The sequence below is a fragment of the Vigna umbellata genome, chromosome 3 (assembly GCF_029865625.1).
Source record: "Vigna umbellata cultivar VRB3 chromosome 3, Vumbellata_1.0, whole genome shotgun sequence".
Lineage (NCBI taxonomy): Eukaryota > Viridiplantae > Streptophyta > Magnoliopsida > Fabales > Fabaceae > Vigna > Vigna umbellata.
The window spans coordinates 30704409-30724322 of NC_142167.1; the positions used below are offsets into that span (position 1 = coordinate 30704409).

Below are 19914 nucleotides of genomic sequence, written 5' to 3' on the forward strand. Positions count from 1 at the left end.
AAATAAAAAATAGTTAAAACATATATAAGGGAACTTCTATAAAGTATTTTATGCTTAAAAAAGAAAAACTAGCTTAACTTTTTACTGATCCAAAGAGACGCTAATTTGTGCATTACGAAATGGAAAAGTTATAATTTCATTTTTTTTTCTCTCGTAAAAATACTTAAGAAAATTTATCCAAATGTATTTAAGCACTAAGTAACACAAAATAATTTGCATAAAAAAGTCTCTCGAAGTCATCTCCTAAATCAATTGTTAAAATGTCTAATCAAAATTAAATTAATGGTTACAAAATTTAGTTTGTCATATTTCTTTTTAGAATAATCAACATACTTCGTGAATAATATGTACCAACAATTACTAAAATAATCAACAATCAGTAATTAATTTTAGAGGTTAATTTATAAACGGTTGTCTAAACATTGTCCGTGTCAGTGATGATTAATCTTATATCACTGTAAAAGAGGTATTAATATAAAACATTGAAAAGTAATTAACAGAGAGTTGATTATTAGTTAATAACATTAAATTTGTGCACAATTATAATGTATGAAGATAATAATAATAATGAATTTTTAACTTTAAAAGTTAAGTGTTTCAATTTTTATAATTCATAAAAGAGAAGGAAAGAATTCGTAATATTTGTTGATAAAGAACTAAATGATGTTAAGGTGTAGTAAAAATAATTAATACGAGAGACAAATTAGAAAAAAAAGAGAGGCGAAAACACCAATTAAAACGGTGGAGAATCCCAAGCAATTTTGTCCTAAAAGCCAAAAGCTTGAAGAATTTACATGCTAGAATATACACCCTTCAAGAAACTTTCATAGAAGAATCTTTTAAAAATATATAAGTCCAAGTTTCGTCCGGTCCTACAACATAGGCTTATTAAATACGACAACAACATTCGAAACAATGAATTCAAGGACAAATATGATCACCTATTATTTATGTGTTTATTTAAAGCAAATTATTTACTCTAAACAATAAATACCATTTGCACAAAATAAAACTAATCACTATTTTAGAAAAGACCTTTAACGTCACTTTTTAAACGTCTGACCACTGAATATCCAAGGTAAAAATAACTGGTGACATTGTTGTAATTAAAATCACTATTTAGATGTTGGCTGGGGAATCCCCGACGTCTAAGACCTATTTAAACTTCGGCCCCTACAATTAGACGTCAAAAAGAGACGAACGAATAAAAATATTAATATTTTAATTGACTTTAGACGTTCGGGTTCTGGATACCCGACATCTAAGACCTATTTAAACTTCGGCCCCTACAATTGGACGCCAAAAATAAACGAATGAATAAAAACATTAATATTTTAATTAGCTTTAGACGTTCGGGTGTAGGATGCCCGACGTTTAAGACATATTTAAACGTCGGGGCCCACCATTGGACGCTAATGAGATAGTCAGAATTCCAAAAGTTACCACTTAGACGTCCGATCCTACCGCATGACGTTTAGAGTCTTATTTAGACATCAGCCCCTCCTAACCCGAACGCCAAATGTGTCCACTAAAATTATATTTTAAACCCTTTAGATGTCGGCTAGGAGGGGGCTCGACTTCTAAAGTCATTTAGACGTCGGCTAGGAGGGGGCCCGACTTCTAAACGTCTGTTATTCAAAACCGCGAACGCGAGACAACAATTACGCGTACTCAGTGTTCATCATCTTCCTTGCGTTTTCTCTCCACGGCCAATGCTTTTGAGGTTCGTTTTCTCTCTTTTGTATTGTTTAAAATTAGTTTTACTCCGATTACATCTTCGATGAATTATCTTCCATTTGAACCAATTATAATGCATTTTCATTGCGTTTTGGTGTTGTTTTGCGCGTGTCCTTTGCCTGCGATTTTGAGCATTTTTAGTCGGCGATTCTTGCTTTTTTAAATGGTGCACTCCTCCATTTCCTTCCATTGTGTTTTTGAACGGTGCACATGCAGACGTCTAATGGATTACAAAGCTAAGATTCGTCTAGGACATTAAACGTCGGTTGCCCACAGATGTCTGACCTGTACTATCCGACGTCTACATTGACGTCTACCAATAAGACGTCGATGCGAGATCAGACGTTAAAAGCCCTAAATAACAGACGTTAAAGACATTTTCTGCACTAGTGGATGTACCAACTAATTCTAAGTGTAGAGATGAGAATTTTAAATTTATAAAAATAAATAATATAAAAAATAATTACAATTAATTTATTGTCTTAAATGATTGACTTGAGCATAATATTGTCACACATCAAATTATATATATATATATATATATATATATATATATATATATATATATATATAATATATATATATAAAGGGTTTGCTAACCTACATAAACTCTTTTTTCAGTTTGTACATTTTAGCAAAGTATACTAGATTTTAGTAGACAAAAATACTCTCATATATTATTAATTCTAAGTTTTAAGGTCAAAGGTATTTGAATAATTTTCATTCTCAAAACTAAAAGAAAAACAAGAAACCCTCGAACCCTTACTCACTTCTCTCTGATCCCTCATTGCTCTCAACCATTTCTCTTTCATCTCTTCACTCTAACCTTCTCTCTATCATCCCTACAATAGCCCCAACTAAAAAAAATCAGAAACACTGACCTAACCCTAATCTAGCTTTGTCACTTATCTAATTTGTTTCTCTCTTATCTCCATCATCTCTCTCAACCACACACAGTAACCCACGACACCACAATTTGTTTCTCTTGCTTTGTTTGTTCATTTGTTTTCCAGTTTAATAAAAAAATAATTGATGATTTTGATGTTGCTTTTTTATTGGAGGGTTGTGTTATATCTTTTTCCTTTTGATTGTTATTAAATTTCGTTTTTAAATTTTAGAATTAGTAGTTTATCTTTAGGGAGATTTGATATTTTGACTATTAAGTTGTCCATAAATATTTTCCAGAAGAGAAAAACCGTTATGTGGAAAGGGGATTTCGGAACGGGTAAGTCATTGTCTAAAAAATGGAATTTTGAAATCAGCTCTTAAAAATAATTCTAAAACATATTTTCTGCTTAAAACAGTATTTTGGAATATACTTTTCACCTTCCTACATATAACCAACATCAAAACATAACAAAAAATGAAGCTCCTGCACATCGTACTAAATGATTTAACAGGAACAAGTTATTGAAGAGAGTTAGTTATGAATAGAGAAAATTGTTGTTGACTCTGTCCCCTTATTCAGAAAAGAGACCAGTGCTCGTTCCTTTTGAATGTTTCATATTGATAAACATATTTTCATTTCATTTTTGTAAAAAGAATAAAAATATTCTAACAAATTACACATCTTCTATAGGTTTCAGTTCTGCCTCAACCGAAATCTATTGTGCGATTTCAAATCCAATTTTTTTAGTAGTGTTATGTTCTTATTAAAAGAGAAGATAATATAAATTATACAAAATACTTTTGTAATTTTATAATAATGTATTTTTTTTATCGAAAAAATATTAGTTTTTAATGTTAGTGGAAGGATTGAACTTACAACCTTTTCTATTTTTCATTCAAAATTTATTAAATCAATTTTTTTTTCTATTTTTCACTCAAAATTTATTAAATCAATCTTGTAACTTTTAAATATTAGTAGAAAGTTAAATCAACAACTTCTCTTATCCTTTATTCCAAAACTTTACCCAATTATAGAAAAAAAAAGAAAAAAATGTATAATAAAATAAGTAAATAGAGACAAAGATAAAAAAAATAGACATGTGAAATTATTTTAAAAAAGACATATATTTATTCGAACTTGCAATATCTATAGGCTTAACCTACCAATTTTTATGAATATGTACTATTATCTGCCTAACTTTTTTTCAATGAATAAATTATCATCATTGATGCCAATGGATGGACACAAAGTAGTTAGGGTATTGTATGGATTTCTTTTTTCTTTCATGGGTGTGTCTTCCACATCCCACTTTTATTGTTCAATTAGTAAACAATCTTGTCCAAAAGGACTTTTTTTAGATGAATAAACTATAGTTGAATAACCGTAATTAGATAAAAAAAAAACTGATTAAAAAGTATTTTTCTTTTTGCACATAAAGATGTTTATGATTTTGAGTTTATAGGTCAACTTCTATGAGCATGTTTCCCTGCATAGTATTGATTCACTTAGGTTTCCATATTTAAAATTACACTGATATTATTCTTAAGATATTTTTTAACATAAAAGCAATACATTTTTCATGTATATGTCAGTTTGTAATTGGATAACAGCAGAAAAGAAATACTTTTATATTTATAAAAAAATTATAACAAATCAAACTGTTCATATGCAATGAATATTTGGAGTAGCTTGCAGACTATTAACAAATGAATCTGCACATATATATTTTTTTGTCATATCACAGAAGCAAACAAGCAATAAATGAAATAAATACGGCAATAAAGAAAGAGCATAATGCATCTGGTTACAAATTTGGATTATATAAAGGGATGAAAATGTATCTAGCCATGTTTCTGAACAATATAGCTAAAACACACTTCCCTATTCATCTCATTTCAGACCAATAAGGGAGCACGTAAAGTTTCTGAAATGCCCCCACAATAATGATCATAATATAGTATATGCTTCTTTCCCATTATAAACTATTGATTAATTAAGTGCCATAAAACCAAACAACAGAATTATTTGTGGCCAGTGTTACATGTTAATAATATTTATTACTATTATTATTATGATAGTGTAATGTCTAACCATCATAATTAATAGTAACAGATAAAAGCAAAAAAACGTGAAATTATAGGTTAAAAAAAATGGGTTTCATCATGGTGGCTTTTGTTCTTTGTATGTTTGTCGTGTAGGATTTCCATATAATTAAAACTCCAATCATGATGTGAATGTCTCTCTGTCTTGTTATTATTTTGCTTCTGAAACCCGCTAGGAAGACAACATTAATATTATTTCAGAGGCCAAGACAACTCAGCTCTGTGATGTGCAAAGTTATCTGCAAAATTATACGTGGAAGCTTCCAGATTAAACAAAATGAAATTTTTAATAAAAAGGCTTTTACAACCCAATCACATGCAAGTGCAGAAGATTAAATATTCAGAAAAATATTTTTTTATTACGATTTTTATAGATTAATTAAAATTTATTTTTAATTTGATATATTAAGAACTTATTTTAATGAAATATTTTTATTTATTTAACCTATTGAGTTATTTATTATGGAAATTTTTTTGTTTTGTTAAATATATTATTTCATTTATTTCATATAAATCATGAATTAATATCTAATATCATGTTATATATATATATATATATATATATATATATGTGTGTGTGTGTGTGTGTATTAATTTTTTTAAGTTTCTTTTACTATACTATATCAAATTTTAGTGGCATTGGTGACATTATTATTTACTTGATGAGTATAGATTCTTTTACAATATTGTTAAATATTTATCCATTAGTATGCTGTCTAGTTAAAATTAATAATGTAGTTCGGTTTCCTTTTGCCCTAAATTAATGCCTTATTTAACTTGCTCACGTTTACTTCTGTGAGTGGGGATGTATTCTTTTAGTGGGTGACATATGACACAGTATCATCCACTTATCATAATTCTGAATTTTTACTAAAACGCTAGCAATTTTTTAAAGGAGGAATTTTGAAAGAAAATTAAGGATGAATCAATAAAAGTGAATTTTGATTCAGATTTTTTATGGATGAGAGGATATATGAAAGAGAGAAACTTGTAAAATAATCTACTATTTAAAGTTCAAAATCGCTTAAAACTTGAAAAGTTATTCATTAATTTTCATTTCGAAGTTTTAAGTTTGATTAATGATTAGAGTAATCAATTATTCTAAAACTTAGTTGATTATTTTGCTAATAGATTTATATGCGAAAAAGTTAATTAATCTTGTTTGGTTGGTTACCTCAAAATACTATATGTATATTTTACCTTTTCTTTGTTTGGAAACGATATCCCTTATACAGTGAGGTTTTCTCTTTATCTAATTGGAATATTTTTCTGTTATACTTGTTCTTTCAAGTAGGGTGTGCATACAAAAGCACTTTCGGGACTAAAATTCGTTAAAATCTTAAAACAACAATAAATATATAAACAATATCTACCTTTTGTAATAGCAGAGGGACTAAATATCATAAATAAATGTTTTCTGTATGAATGCATATTACATTTAGGATAATCCATTTGTCCTACTTAATATATTATTTTATTTGGTAAAGTAATATTGGTTCGATAACTATATAGACGAAAGTGGAACTAACTCACATGTTGATAGCCTAATCCATTTATTTTTTATGTTAAATTTCTTTTGTTTTTAATTTTTATGTTGTCATATCAAAAGAAAAAGGAAAAAAAAGAAGGGTAACATTTGTTTATTCATAGTGATAAAAACTTATATATATATATATATATATATATATATATATATATATATATTAAAATATTTATTTATTTTAATAAAATTATACTTCAAACAATCTTTACACCTAAATATATGATATTGTTGTATAAATAATAATATATTATGAATTTTTGTATAAACAAATTAAAAATTATTTTAGTTTTTCAAATAAGGAAACATTATTATAAATGTATCAGTCATTTGTCATCATATAAAAGTTTATTAAAAAGAAAAAAAAAAGAATACATAGCATGGGACCACATAAAACCATGATAAAAGTTATAATGAGATATAGACAAACTATATCTATTATAAAAAACTATAAATAAATACATGGAGGTAAAACATTAAATTACTTATATTATTATTTATGAATCAAAGCTCAATTAGCTAGTTTATCAGCACAAATATTTTTTTCACAAAAAAACATAANCCTTTCATGAGAAAAATTCAACCTCAAATTTGTGTTCAACTTATATATAAAAGAAATTCAATAATTATTTCAAAAGAAAAAAGAAAAGGCTTATTAATCTTTGTATTTTTTTTCTTCTTGTCATCTCTGGTCTTAATAATTATATTAAAACTTATGGGAAAAAAATCATATTCTAAAAATCCCTTGCAAGAGATAATGAATTTTCAAATCCCCATTTCAAAGCTTCAAATGTATTTTTCTTTAGCAAAAAGTTCAAATTATTACTCATTTTTCAAGTATTAAAATTTAAAACATACACGAGATGATTAGTAAAATTATCACATGTATGATAAAAAAATGCACCATCATAAAAATACCTTTTGATAGTTGTAGATTATTATTTTTACAAAGTAGTGGTTTATAAAGAGTCTTTCGCTTTTGTTTGAAGACTGTATATTCAATTAAACTCCTTCTATTATTGTTTTAGTTGTGTCATTGAAAGCAAAACAATAAGTATTTAATGTAACTATGTATTTAAACCGACATTTTGAAATTATTCGTAAGTATTTAACCACTTCCTGGGATGACAGTGAGATAGTATGGGATAAGCACGCATGCAAAATTTATACATTTTATAAAGTCCAGATAGATCGATGGTCTACTACTTTTGCTTTTGGTTCCAGAGAAACAGTTATTTTGACGTTCAATCTCACCACAACTCTTGGTTACCTCTACATTTCCACGTATAAAAAACGCGAATTTTGTGGTGCTATCATGGAACCAAACGTTTTCTGATACAGAACACTTTAACTTAAAGGATAGAAAATAGAGATTTATTTACACTTGGATCATATTTTAAGCTTCACATTCTGGAAAATGTGTAGTCCATCGCGTCCACGAGGAAATCTGTACCAATAAAAATGAAAGCAAAAACGAAAACACAGACGCTGTAAGTAATAGAGACTAGTAGTACTGTTAATTGATGTTAACGAAAGAGAGGGTTTGAGGCTAAGAGCAACCTGCATCTTCTTTGGTGAAACATAAGGGAGGTGTAATTCTGAATACATTTCCATAGTAGCCACCCTTTCCAATTAGCACTCCTAGTTCTGTGGTAACAGCAGGAGTTTATACATTAGGTAACTCAACCGAAAAATATGGCTGGAACCAGAGGCGTTGAAATTTTACCTTTCATTTGGTCCATCGCGTGCAGTGTTTCAGTTGGTGCTGGTGTTTTAAGTTGGCGATCCGTGACAAGTTCCACTCCAAGCAACATGCCTTGTCCTCTCACATCACCAATTACTGCACAAGAAAACAGTTTGTTTAGAAACAAAAACCAGATGACAAGTAATACATGCATTGTCCAATAAAAGAGCATATAATTGAAATTTCTCACGTAAAAAATTGGTAGAAGGGGAACGAAAAGTTCCTGGTTATTTTTGTGACAGGAATATGCTTCTTAAGTAAGGTCCTCCACTATTCATCGTTTAACTCAACTAAAAATGAATCTATGCTTGATCACTAATCTAGAATGGACAAGGATTGAGGTGTAAGGAAAGATTACGTTCATATTTGTCCTTGAGTGTATTGAGCCTGTCTTTCAAATAGGAACCCACTTCAAATGCATTTTCTTGAAGCTTCTCTTTCTCTATCACTCTTAAAACAGCCAATCCTGCAGCTGTACAGACAGGATTCCCACCGAAAGTGTTGAAGTAACTTCGGCGAGTCAAGGCCTTCGCAATCTCAGGAGTAGTCACGACAGCACCAAGAGGAAGGCCGTTTCCGATGCTCTGCCCAAAAAAGAAAAATTCAGAAACAAGCCAACAGTGAAGAGCAAGAAGCACATGTAAAACAGACAATTAAGTGTTTCTATGTTAATAGTATCATAATGTTTTGGTAGTTGTAACTTGCATCAACAAGGACTAATGTAAGAATCTGTTATTTTTTGTTATGAACCCCGGAATTCTACATCTGGGAGTGTAAATAGCGTGGTTGGTTTCAGATTTCTAATCTCCAATTCACGTTTCGAATGTTAAAAAATAAAAATTATTTAAAATGATTTCGGTTTGGATATACACTAAGTCTAATGCTTAAAATTAATTAGATTCATTTTAGAGACAGAGCTCTTCCCATTCACTCGAGTCATGAAATCGAACTCGTGTTCATACAGACAGGATTAAGATTATTTGCCAGCTGTATTGCACCATGTTGGTTCTTGTGAAAATTGTTTTATAACAACTTAACAAATATATAAAGCTCGAAAATTTTCCAATACGAACAGATATTAAATCAAGATCTTTTACATTGTAAAGGAGACAATAGTTGAATTACCTTTGCTATTGTTACTATGTCAGGTACAACACCATGGGCCTCAAACCCCCAGAAATGGCTACCAGTGCGAGCAACCCCGCACTGAACTTCGTCGGCAATACAAACACCTCCAGCTCGTCTAACAATGTCGTAGGCAGCAGGTAAGTAACCAGGAGCCATTTCAACGATGCCCCCTACTCCCTATCGTTAACAACAGCAGCATCAACAAATGTCTTCGTTTATCCAAATTTGTAGATAAAAGTCAATGAAAGAGACTGATTGAATAAGAAATGGACTCAACAACTTTGTGGTTTTCAATTCTAGTTAACAACAAAAAAGTATATTCGAAAATATGGTAGAAATTATAGAAAATAATGTTTAACACTGTTAATTAGCACATCTACATGAATTGCAGGAATGTAATGCATTTTGTATCTTTATGATAAGTATTGAATGTAATGCAGGAAGGTCTCACTATACCAACACAAATGAAACAGATGATTTATGTAAGCTAATTCTTTTAAATTTTATATTAATTTGTTTTCTTTTAACAAATTTGAAATAAATAAACGAAATGTTTTAGAAAGAACAAATTAAGGGAAAAAACCTAATCTAAAATACTTGCCCTGAAGAAAACATATCATGCAATGTCAATATTGTTATTGTTTCATACCAAGACTCGTCTGTGCTTTAACTAGATACCTGAATAGCTTCAGATATGAAGGCTGCAACATTTCCGGAAGTTCCGAAATTGATGATTTCTTGAACATCTCTTACATACTTCTCTCCATCAGAACCAAAAATACCTCTATAAGGGTCTGGATTTACTGCATGATGAACACCACTCTGTTGGCAGACAAATATCAGAATAACAAAACAGGTTAGGCAAACTACTTTGTATTTTTCGGAACTACATAAAGTTAAAAAAGAAAATCAATCAATTGTTAATATAAAATTTTGATACTATAAATCACTAATATGTGTAACTTTTGAAGCCGCAACTTGTCATATTGTGAATGGATGAAAGTTTTCTACTTTTAAAACAAGAAATAACAGAACAGAGTATCATATCAATTCATTATGTATATCAAATTTTATCCTAAGTTTGAAGTGACACGGAACAAATTAAGTAAACTAAAAAAACTACACAACATAGATTAAAAGGAGAACACTCCAGCCTGGAGGGAATTGCATTTGCATGTGAAGTCACATGGCAATTTGCAACAAGAAGATACTATTTTTCTATAGCAAGAAATAAATTATTTCTTGGTATATATATATATATATATATATATATATATATATACTTCTCGTGGAGAACGAACAATACACCACGTAATTCTAATATAATTTGCGTGAAGGGGTCATGCTTTCGTTATCACTAGAAATCATCGTCACGGCACTTTAGTAGTAATCCGTAACTAGTTTCCACAGGTAAGTGTCTTCCAAATGTTACAGAGTAATAATAATAACATACAACACATTCATTTGATATATTATGAGAGTAAAATAATCATAAAAATGAATTTTTATAATTGTAAAAGAAAAGAAAAAATGAATAATAATAAAAAATAATATTAAATGAATGTAAAAATGTTTTCCCTTCAAGTATCATTATTCCTGTCAATAATGAACGGTTTTCCGGGAGAGCAAAGTCCGTTGCCGTTGCTATCACATACGTATGCATATAGTTTAGTGAAAGTACAGTTGTGAGAGTTGAGTTTTGGAAAATATAAAAATAGATAACAGTTTTGTTTTTATAGTAAGAGGGCGACGTAGCTTTATGTTTTAAAATATTATTACATTCAAGAAAAACAAACAAGTTATCTTTTCCTTTCTTTCATTTAGAAATGTACATTCCAAGACATAGGTCAACTTCTTCCCAAGTGTACCTATGACCTAGAAGGTATTTTGTTAACAGAAGATTGATTGATTGATAAAAGGGTATGTTTTAAAAAACTGAAAAAGATAGGAAATACAAACCTGAATAACATTAAATTTCCATATGCTTTGAGCTGTGGCACCCATTGTTCCACCACCATTTCCGTGGTAAGAATTCCTTAGAGATATGATGTCATGGGAGCCGGTGTACAATCTTGCCATCAGAATCGCTAATTCGTTGGCTTCCGTTCCAGAATTTGTAAAAAACGCCACCTGCACATAAAATAGCCAAGTTAATTTTTCACATCCGAAGAAAAGAAAAACACCCAGAAAAAAAAAAGGGTTTGAATACAATATTAGGAGTTTTACAAGTGATTATTTAATTAATTATAAAACGTTATATTTCTGTATAAAACAAGCATAAGAATTATGAAAACTAAAATTTTCTATTGTCTATTTTCTACTTTATTCTTATTTGTATATATGTTCACTCTCCTTTCTTCGTATCTTTATAACAATTATTGTTATTATATAGTTAAATTAAGTTATTAAACTATTAATCTATTGCGTTTAACACTAACATAAGAACATCGTGATGATAATAACTCTTAATTATACAAATCTTATCCTAATTTTAAGTATTATTTTTTAAGCTAAGAAATGAAATACTAAAATAAAGAGGGAAATTGATGAAAGAATTTAATTGTCGTAGGAGGATCACATACTCACGTATATATATATATATATATTTCAAAAGTAGACAGAATATGGGTGATAAAAGAAAGAAGTTGAATGATGCAATAATTGTATGTTTTATTTTTTGCCTAAACCAGAAAAAAATAAAACAATAGTTTTCTCCATTAAAGTAACAGATAACCGAGAGTTTTTGTTTTGTCTGGCTTGACAAGACACATATAGAAAATATGTTTAAGCCACGAAATTTTAAGTCATTATCATATAAATCACCCAACCCACTTCCACAACCTAGTCCCAATGATATTACCATAGAAATTGGCAAATAAAACACTTTATTAGCATTACTTGGCGTATTCTATGTTTGCTGTATCACATGATCAAAATATAGCTATTTATTTTATTATGAGTTTCCTACCGTATTATCTGCTTTTATCTTATATTTATTTTTTCTTAGCAACTTATGGCAACAAATGTTATTATTACTGTTGCATACTTCTTAATCAAGTCTATTGGTAAAAAAATTCATACTCATGATATTTTTCATAAAATGTTAATATATGATTAATTGTTCAAATATTGTCACGAGTAGTAATTACTAAATAATTGGTTGTCATGACACCTGTATCAGTATTTGAATTACCTTACTTTATATTTTTTATGACTTACTCGGAACATTTAAATGATACTATATCTTAAGTAATTATTACATTCAAAGAGAACTTTACAAAATTTACTGTAAATTATTTCCATATTATTGACGTAAAATATATTGTAATTTATTAAAAAGATATTAACAAGTCATTGGTCGACGGGTGAAACTGAACATTTTTCGTAACAAATCAATGAAAAATGCAGTTTCAGTATTTTAAGAAAATGAAAAATTAGAAAATCATGGCTTGATTAAGATCAGCGTGATATTCACCTTAAGATTACCGGGAAGCTTAGAAGCCAAAGCCTGAGCGAAATCTGCTATGGCGTGGTTCAGGTAGAGAACCGTGGAGTGCTGCAAGCGCTTTGTTTGTTCGACGATGGCTGCGACCACATCGGGGTGGCAATGCCCACAGCACACCGTAGCAATCCCTCCGAACGCGTCCACGTACCTTCTTCCCTTATCATCGAACAGATATTGTCTCTTCCCCTCCACCACATTAAGCTGCAACCTCCCACACACGGTCGCACACCAATTATCAAGTTAGTTATCTAGTTTAGTTACACTTGCGTAAAGGAAAAATTAATAACAGGATTGAACACGGTTTACGAGATGATCCGGAGCAGCGAGTCCTCACCGGAGTTTTGTATGAGTGGAGGATCGAAGGGCTTAGAAACTCCCTGCGTTTCGCGAGGATCTCGTCACCGTTGGGACCAGAGTATGCCAAGGGAGAGTAGTCGAACGCCGGAAATTCCTTTGGCGGTGCGATCGCGTCTTTCGTTTTTTCAGCCGCGGGTAGGGAGACCTCCCGGCGGGGGATGAATCGGCTAGCCGGTGACGTTCGACGAAAGACGAGCCTTGCAGCAAGGGATCCCGTCATATTTATCGTCGGCGAGATTTTCCGGCGACGCTCAGAGAATGCACGACCGGGCCTTTATAAAGTGTTGTTTGGAAGAAAAAGAAATTGGGTTGAGAGAGAAGAGGCGAATTTGAGGGGACGAGGGAGCAACGGCAGAGGGTTATATAGGGAACGCAGAAGGGTTGATGACATGGAAGATTGTGATTGGCTGAGAGTTATTGCTGCGGAATTCACTGCGGTAAAATCAGGAAGTTTTTGTTTATTGATAAATTGTGCGATTAAATAAAGTAATCATGTTTATGCTATTTAGTTTAACTATTTATTTAACCCCACTTTCTTGGTTGTTGTTTTATCCTCGCAAAAGAGGTTCCAAATTTGGTACTGCAAAAGATCCCATGAATGTAGATGTTGTGATCTTTACTGAACTATTTCTTCTCAGGTGCCCTTTATTTCAACGAAAAATCAAAGTAAAAATAATTGATACAGATAAATGAAAAGAAAAAAAAATTCCTTTTTATAAAATGTTATTTTTAATTGGATATAAGAGTTTATTTTCACTTAAATATGAGCATAAAAAACTAAAAACGTAAAAAAAGTTGATGTTTTTCAATTTTACTCTATTATATATTTGTCAATAATGAATGTAGGGGTAAAATTAACTTTAAACAATTTATTTATGATTTTTTAAAATGAAAATGTGTCTTTATTTTTAAGTTATTTTCTCCTTAAAGGAACAAACATATATTTCGTTGTATTTTAATTCTTTTTCTTATTTCTTTTCCTACATTTTCTTTCTTTTATATATTTTATTTTTATTTTTCTTTCTTGTAATTAAAGATAAAAGATATTCGCAAAAGTGACATGGAGTATAAATTACTGCCTAATGGTTTTTATTGATTTCAATGATATAGGAAAATGAGTTGACTTTGAATAAGAGTAGCACCGGTTGAAGAGTGAAACGGGTAAAACATTACCTTGAAATATATAAAAAAAAGTTAACTTTTTTAGTATTAAATTAGTTATAAAATTATTTTTGAGAAAAAAATGCCTCAATTTTTTTTCTTAATATACCTCTATTAAGTTAATTACAAAATTATGTCTAAGAAGAAAAATATCCAAAAAATAATTAGTATAATATGGTTCTATTAAATTAATCATTACTTTATGTTTGAAATTAATATTTAATTAAATTAATATCAGTTAAATTTTATTGATATTTAATGAGTTATATTTTTTTAATAAATTATAATTTCTTTTCTAGGAAAACGAGAATAATTAATTATTTTTATTTTCTTGTAATCAATTTTCTTTTTAATTTTTTATGTGACTCATCCACTTATCTCTTTCATTCTCGCTGTGTTTTTTTTTTCAGGTTTTTGGGCAAATTTTATTTTTTTAAATCTTATTTTGTCTGTGTAACAATTTTTTATCTTCATTTTTTGTTAGTATGTTTTTCTTTTTATCATTTATTTTTTATTTTTATTTTTTTTGAATTTGTATTAGGATTAGAGATGTATTTCTTTTATCCAGTTTTATTTTTCAGTATTTTTTAATTTATGGATTTTGAGAGTTTTTTTTTGCATATATTTTAATGAGGATCTAAAACTTTTTGCAATTGTAAAACTATTAATTAGGTTAGAGTTTAGTTTTTTTGGTTAATAATGGAGATGAAATTTCTAAAGAAATAAGCGATGAACATGAGTTAGAATGGGAGAACAGTATGAAAGTTAAATGAAATTATTACAACAATTTAATAGATAATGTTTACGTAAAAAACTCAAAAAAAAATTAAATAAAAGGCATCATTCTTAAATTTGAAATAACAAGTAAACTCTAAAAAGAGAGCATGAATAAAGTTTAAAAACATTTCGCAATTTTTAGAAACAACAAAAGATAACAGTGATGAAAGATCGTTTTTATACTGATTCAGTCAACCTGAGCTACGTTCAGTTTTCTTTTAAGCACTCTTAAAGGGTTTCATTAGCTTTAACAAGTTACGAATTTCACCACTCTTGGTTTTACAATAGCACAACTGGTTAAAATTGTTTAACTCCCCTTGACTTAAACAAACTAAGTGTTTTAAATCACTCTTCATTATCCAAAAACAACAAAGTATTTTAAAAACAAGAACAGATGAAAAACTCTCTTAGAAAGGATATTGATAAATGCAAAGTAGATTTAAAGTGACTTATTACAAAGCTAGATGACACAGTGTAAGAATATGTGCAATTAATTCATTGTTATTTTCTTCATGCGGTCTTCTATTTATAGGAAACTTCGAAAAGGATTTGTTACTCTTGAGCATTAACTTTGAAATAGTTGTGGTAGGCTTTTGTACGTTGTGAGATGTTACTTTGCTTGTGCAGAGAAATTGTGTTGTTGTACAAATTGGTAAGACAAAAAGCATTAAAGAAACATTCCTAGAATGTTTTTTTATTTCTTAACCTTCTTTTGAATCAACACAGAACTTTGAATAAAGCATTTGTCTATGAAGGATTGCACATATAAAGAGAAACTACACAACACAAAAAAGTACTATTCCTACATTGGATTTAAAACAATAGATGTTTATTATAGTGTTTTGCGTAGTTCGTGTACTATAGTGTTTAGTATGATTTGTTCTATATATTGTTTATGATAGTGTATTGCGTTTTGGAATATTGTTTAGATAAATATAGCGTTTAGCGAGTTATCCTAGACAATCTTTTTTATAAACCCTATTTCGTTAAATGATTTTGTTAAACTTCAAAATATAGGATTCCTAGATTATCATACTTTAACAAAGTTTACTTTAGGCTTCTAAATCCTTGAACTGTCCTTGAATAAAAAGTAGTTATGGTTTGGTCTAAATGGTTAGAATAAGACTAATAACTAATATTTTATTGTTTAAATAAAAAAATATAGACAGAGAAAGTTAATTACTATAATTTCATTTTATAAAAGTTATTATTTCTGAAAATAATTATTGTTTGTTTATATTAATGAACAAATTATCATTTTTTTTAAGAATTGAATCTAAGTTTAAGTTTAGCATACTAGAGAGAAGAATAATAGCTACGATCATATTTTAATTTAAAATAAGTTTTTTATCTTGTTTTTTAGATTGTTTTTATGTGAGTGATTTGCATGTATAGAGATTTAAGTTTGCTTTATGTTTTAATGGAGAAAGATAAATATCTACGGGTTATGATAATGTTTTTATACTAGGGCAAGAAGATGATTTAACTTCATCTAATAAGCTTCAATTGAAGAAAAATGAAGTACTTCAAAATGTAGGTTTTAATTATCTTAGAACCATGAATCTTAAATTCTACAATTAATTTAAAAAATACTATCATATTTTTAAAAGACTTTACTATGTGTGTCAAAGTCCAGGCTTTTTGGTCTAACCTAGAATCGAAGTATATACTCACCTATATATGATAAATTTGTAAATATTTACAACTCGTGAAAAGTCATGTTACATAGCATTGCTGCATTCTTCTACTTTGTCACTAAAATTTCACGTTTTCTTCCATTATAAAATTCATTGAGGTTTGTTTTTGTCTTCACTATTGTTTATGTTCCTTTTCGTTTCTCGTTTATCCCTTCCTTTCATTCTCGTTTTTCTCTTCCTTCTCCTAACATTGTTTTTCTTCTTGTTTGGTGTCGCTGCTGCATATTGGTGGCCAATGTCGTCTTTTCATGTTGAGGCGTCGCAACATTGGAGATTCATGTTGGTCCTTGTCTGTTATTTTTAGGACGTCACAACATTGCTTTTGTCTTGGTTGTTGGTTCACATTTAAGCAATTGGTTTTGGTCTCTCTCGCTCTTGCTCCCGTTCTTGCTCATATTTGATTGAAACCTATTGCTTTTTGTTAATCATTTCATGCTTTGGTTGTTTTCCAATACAACCATATTTATGAAGTATAGGTTTCGGATAGGAATCAAAGCTTAAACCTCCCATTTTTTTACTTTCTCGGATATGTTTTGGTTGTAGAACTAAAGTATAATAGCAAAAAAAAATTGATGCCAAAACCCTTTATTGCACTATTGTTAGTTGCACAAGGTGGTGATAAATCATAGAAGTGAGAGAATTAGTTGAAACACTTGTAGAAGCACGAATAAATACCTAAATATATCATATTAGGACCGACACTACTCGACGCAACCTCTGGAATTTTAGGCACAATCAATTAAACCGTGAAGGGGCTATTTTCTGCCAAGCCACTACTTGGTGTTGCCAACTACTGCCCAATTCCATCACTATCTTCTTCATATCTCGCCTAACAATAAGATCCTTCGCCCAAAGAGATAGGTGGAGCCCAACACCTCTTTTGTTTCGCTAAGTGTTGGGAAATCAAAATCTTCTATAAGCAAGTTTGACCTTCCTATGTGAACCAAGAATGGAGTCCTGGAGTACCTAATTTTTCAAGTAAGAGAAACTATCATTATTAACTTTCCTAAATGAATTAGATTTTACAATTTAAGTTGATGCAAAAATGTTTAATTTATGCTTTTAGTTTAAATTGAAGTGAAATATCAGGTTTGGAAGAAATTTTGAGATGTACTTTGAGTTTATTTGTATACTCTTATTGAATTATGATAATGTTGATTTTATCTTTTATTTGTGCTAAATTTTATTCATAAAATAAACTATAGTCTATAGGTTTTATTTTGTTTAATCTTCAACTTTGTCTTGTTTATATATTTTCTCCTAGTTGCACAAGGTGGTGATAAATCATAGAAGTGAGAGAATTAGTTGAAACACTTGTAGAAGCACGAATAAATACCTAAATATATCATATTAGGACCGACACTACTCGACGCAACCTCTGGAATTTTAGGCACAATCAATTAAATCGTGAAGGGGCTATTTTCTGCCAAGCCACTACTTGGTGTTGCCAACTACTGCCCAATTCCATCACTATCTTCTTCATATCTCGCCTAACAATAAGATCCTTCGCCCAAAGAGATAGGTGGAGCCCAACACCTTTTTTGTTTCGCTAAGTGTTGGGAAATCAAAATCTTCTATAAGCAAGTTTGACCTTCCTATGTGAACCAAGAATGGAGTCCTGGAGTACCTAATTTTTCAAGTAAGAGAAACTATCATTATTAACTTTCCTAAATGAATTAGATTTTACAATTTAAGTTGATGCAAAAATGTTTAATTTATGCTTTTAGTTTAAATTGAAGTGAAATATCAGGTTTGGAAGAAATTTTGAGATGTACTTTGAGTTTATTTGTATACTCTTATTGAATTATGATAATGTTGATTTTATCTTTTATTTGTGCTAAATTTTATTCATAAAATAAACTATAGTCTATAGGTTTTATTTTGTTTAATCTTCAACTTTGTCTTGTTTATATATTTTCTTATATTTTAGTTATTTTGTGCTTGTTTTACCTATAATATCCATTTAAGTGAGTGAAATAAGTGAATAAGAAGCAATTTTGGTAGAGAAAGAACAAGTTAGACTTCAAGAAAACATGATTAGACAATAAAGGATGAATTTGTCCAAAAACACAGAGCAAACAAAGTTACATGGCTTCCCAACACTTAGCGAAACAAAAAAGGTGTTGGGCTCCACCTATCTCTTTGGACGAAGGATCTTATTGTTAGGTGAGATATGAAGAAGATAGTGATGGAATTGGGCAGTAGTTGGCAACACCAAGTAGTGGCTTGGCAGAATATAGCCCCTTCACGGTTTAATTGATTGTGCCTAAAATTCCAGAGGTTGCGTCGAGTAGTGTCGGTCCTAATATGATATATTTAGGTATTTATTCGTGCTTCTACAAGTGTTTCAACTAATTCTCTCACTTCTATGATTTATCACCACCTTGTGCAACTAGGAGAGACCCTTGAAGGTTGCTAAGGGTCTCAATCTACATCCATGGTGTTTTCGTCCTTTGGAGCTTGAAGAGGGAGATGATATGCAAAATAAAGGTTTATATACGAAAGGAATGCAAGATTCAAGCTTGGAGAAACTTCTAGGTTCCTTGAGGAAGGACCTTTATCTTCTCTTAGGTTCCAATTTCTTACCTAATTCTTCATTTTGTATGACATAAGTTCTCTACTTTGGAGAGCTAACCTATTTGTTAATATTATATGTAATAAACTGAACTTTTGTTAAATTTGTGTTGTTAATATATATATATATATATATATATATATATATATATATATATTCTTTTCTGTTTCAATGTTAGTATGCTTAATGCTTATTGTATCTTAATTACCTATGATTTGATAATTAGTTCTTCAGGTGTTCGAAAATATCTTTTGTGACCTATAACTAAAACAACCTAATAGAGCTTGCATATAGAGATAAACAACGATTCGTTAGTAATTTAAGACCTTTTCTCTTAAGGAATGTTTACTTGTTGCAGATTCAAAGAATTGAAATTTAATAAGGAACCATAGGCTCAAGTTGTCAAGAGATTAAGATTTTAGTAAGAAGTTGAGTTAATTTTAACATGAAGTTAGTTTCATTCTCACATCAAGTATTTGATAAAAACCCCAAAAATATTTTTGGTGTGTTCTTGTAAGAATGTCTAATTAGTTATTAAATGTACTAATTGTCTTGTGTTACACAAGTCCTTTGAGAGAACAATAATTTACATATTACTTGTTACGTTGCAACCGATGCACTTATCGTTCTTAGCTAAATGCTAACAAATTAGTAGAATGATTTATGCATATGTTATGAAAAATGTTGTTGTTTAGGATGAAA

At 29.7% G+C, this 19914-nt stretch overlaps 1 protein-coding gene across 1 annotated transcript; it reads right to left on the bottom strand.

The window, feature by feature from the left end:
* Nucleotides 1-7422: 7422 nt before the first annotated feature.
* LOC124831983 (alanine--glyoxylate aminotransferase 2 homolog 3, mitochondrial-like) lies at nt 7423-13324 on the bottom strand. The gene is made up of 9 exons (XM_047306089.2): nt 12980-13324; nt 12616-12846; nt 11100-11270; nt 9819-9962; nt 9138-9317; nt 8371-8596; nt 7995-8108; nt 7829-7915; nt 7423-7715 (listed from the first exon to the last, which is right to left on the bottom strand). Exons 1-9 carry the CDS (start codon nt 13220-13222, stop codon nt 7672-7674), a joined length of 1440 nt encoding a protein of 479 aa, XP_047162045.2. The 5' UTR covers nt 13223-13324; the 3' UTR covers nt 7423-7671.
* Nucleotides 13325-19914: the final 6590 nt, after the last annotated feature.

Excerpts from the sequence above, each read along its gene's own strand:
- LOC124831983 (XM_047306089.2), bottom strand. The coding sequence starts at position 13,222 with ATGACGGGATCCCTTGCTGCAAGGCTCGTCTTTCGTCGAACGTCACCG. Across the intron at positions 8,109-8,370 it reads ACTCAAGGACAAATATGAAC|TAATTGGTGATGTGAGAGGA; the intron begins GTAATCTTTCCT and ends TTTCTTGTGCAG. Across the intron at positions 7,916-7,994 it reads CGCGATGGACCAAATGAAAG|AACTAGGAGTGCTAATTGGA; the intron begins GTAAAATTTCAA and ends CTGTTACCACAG.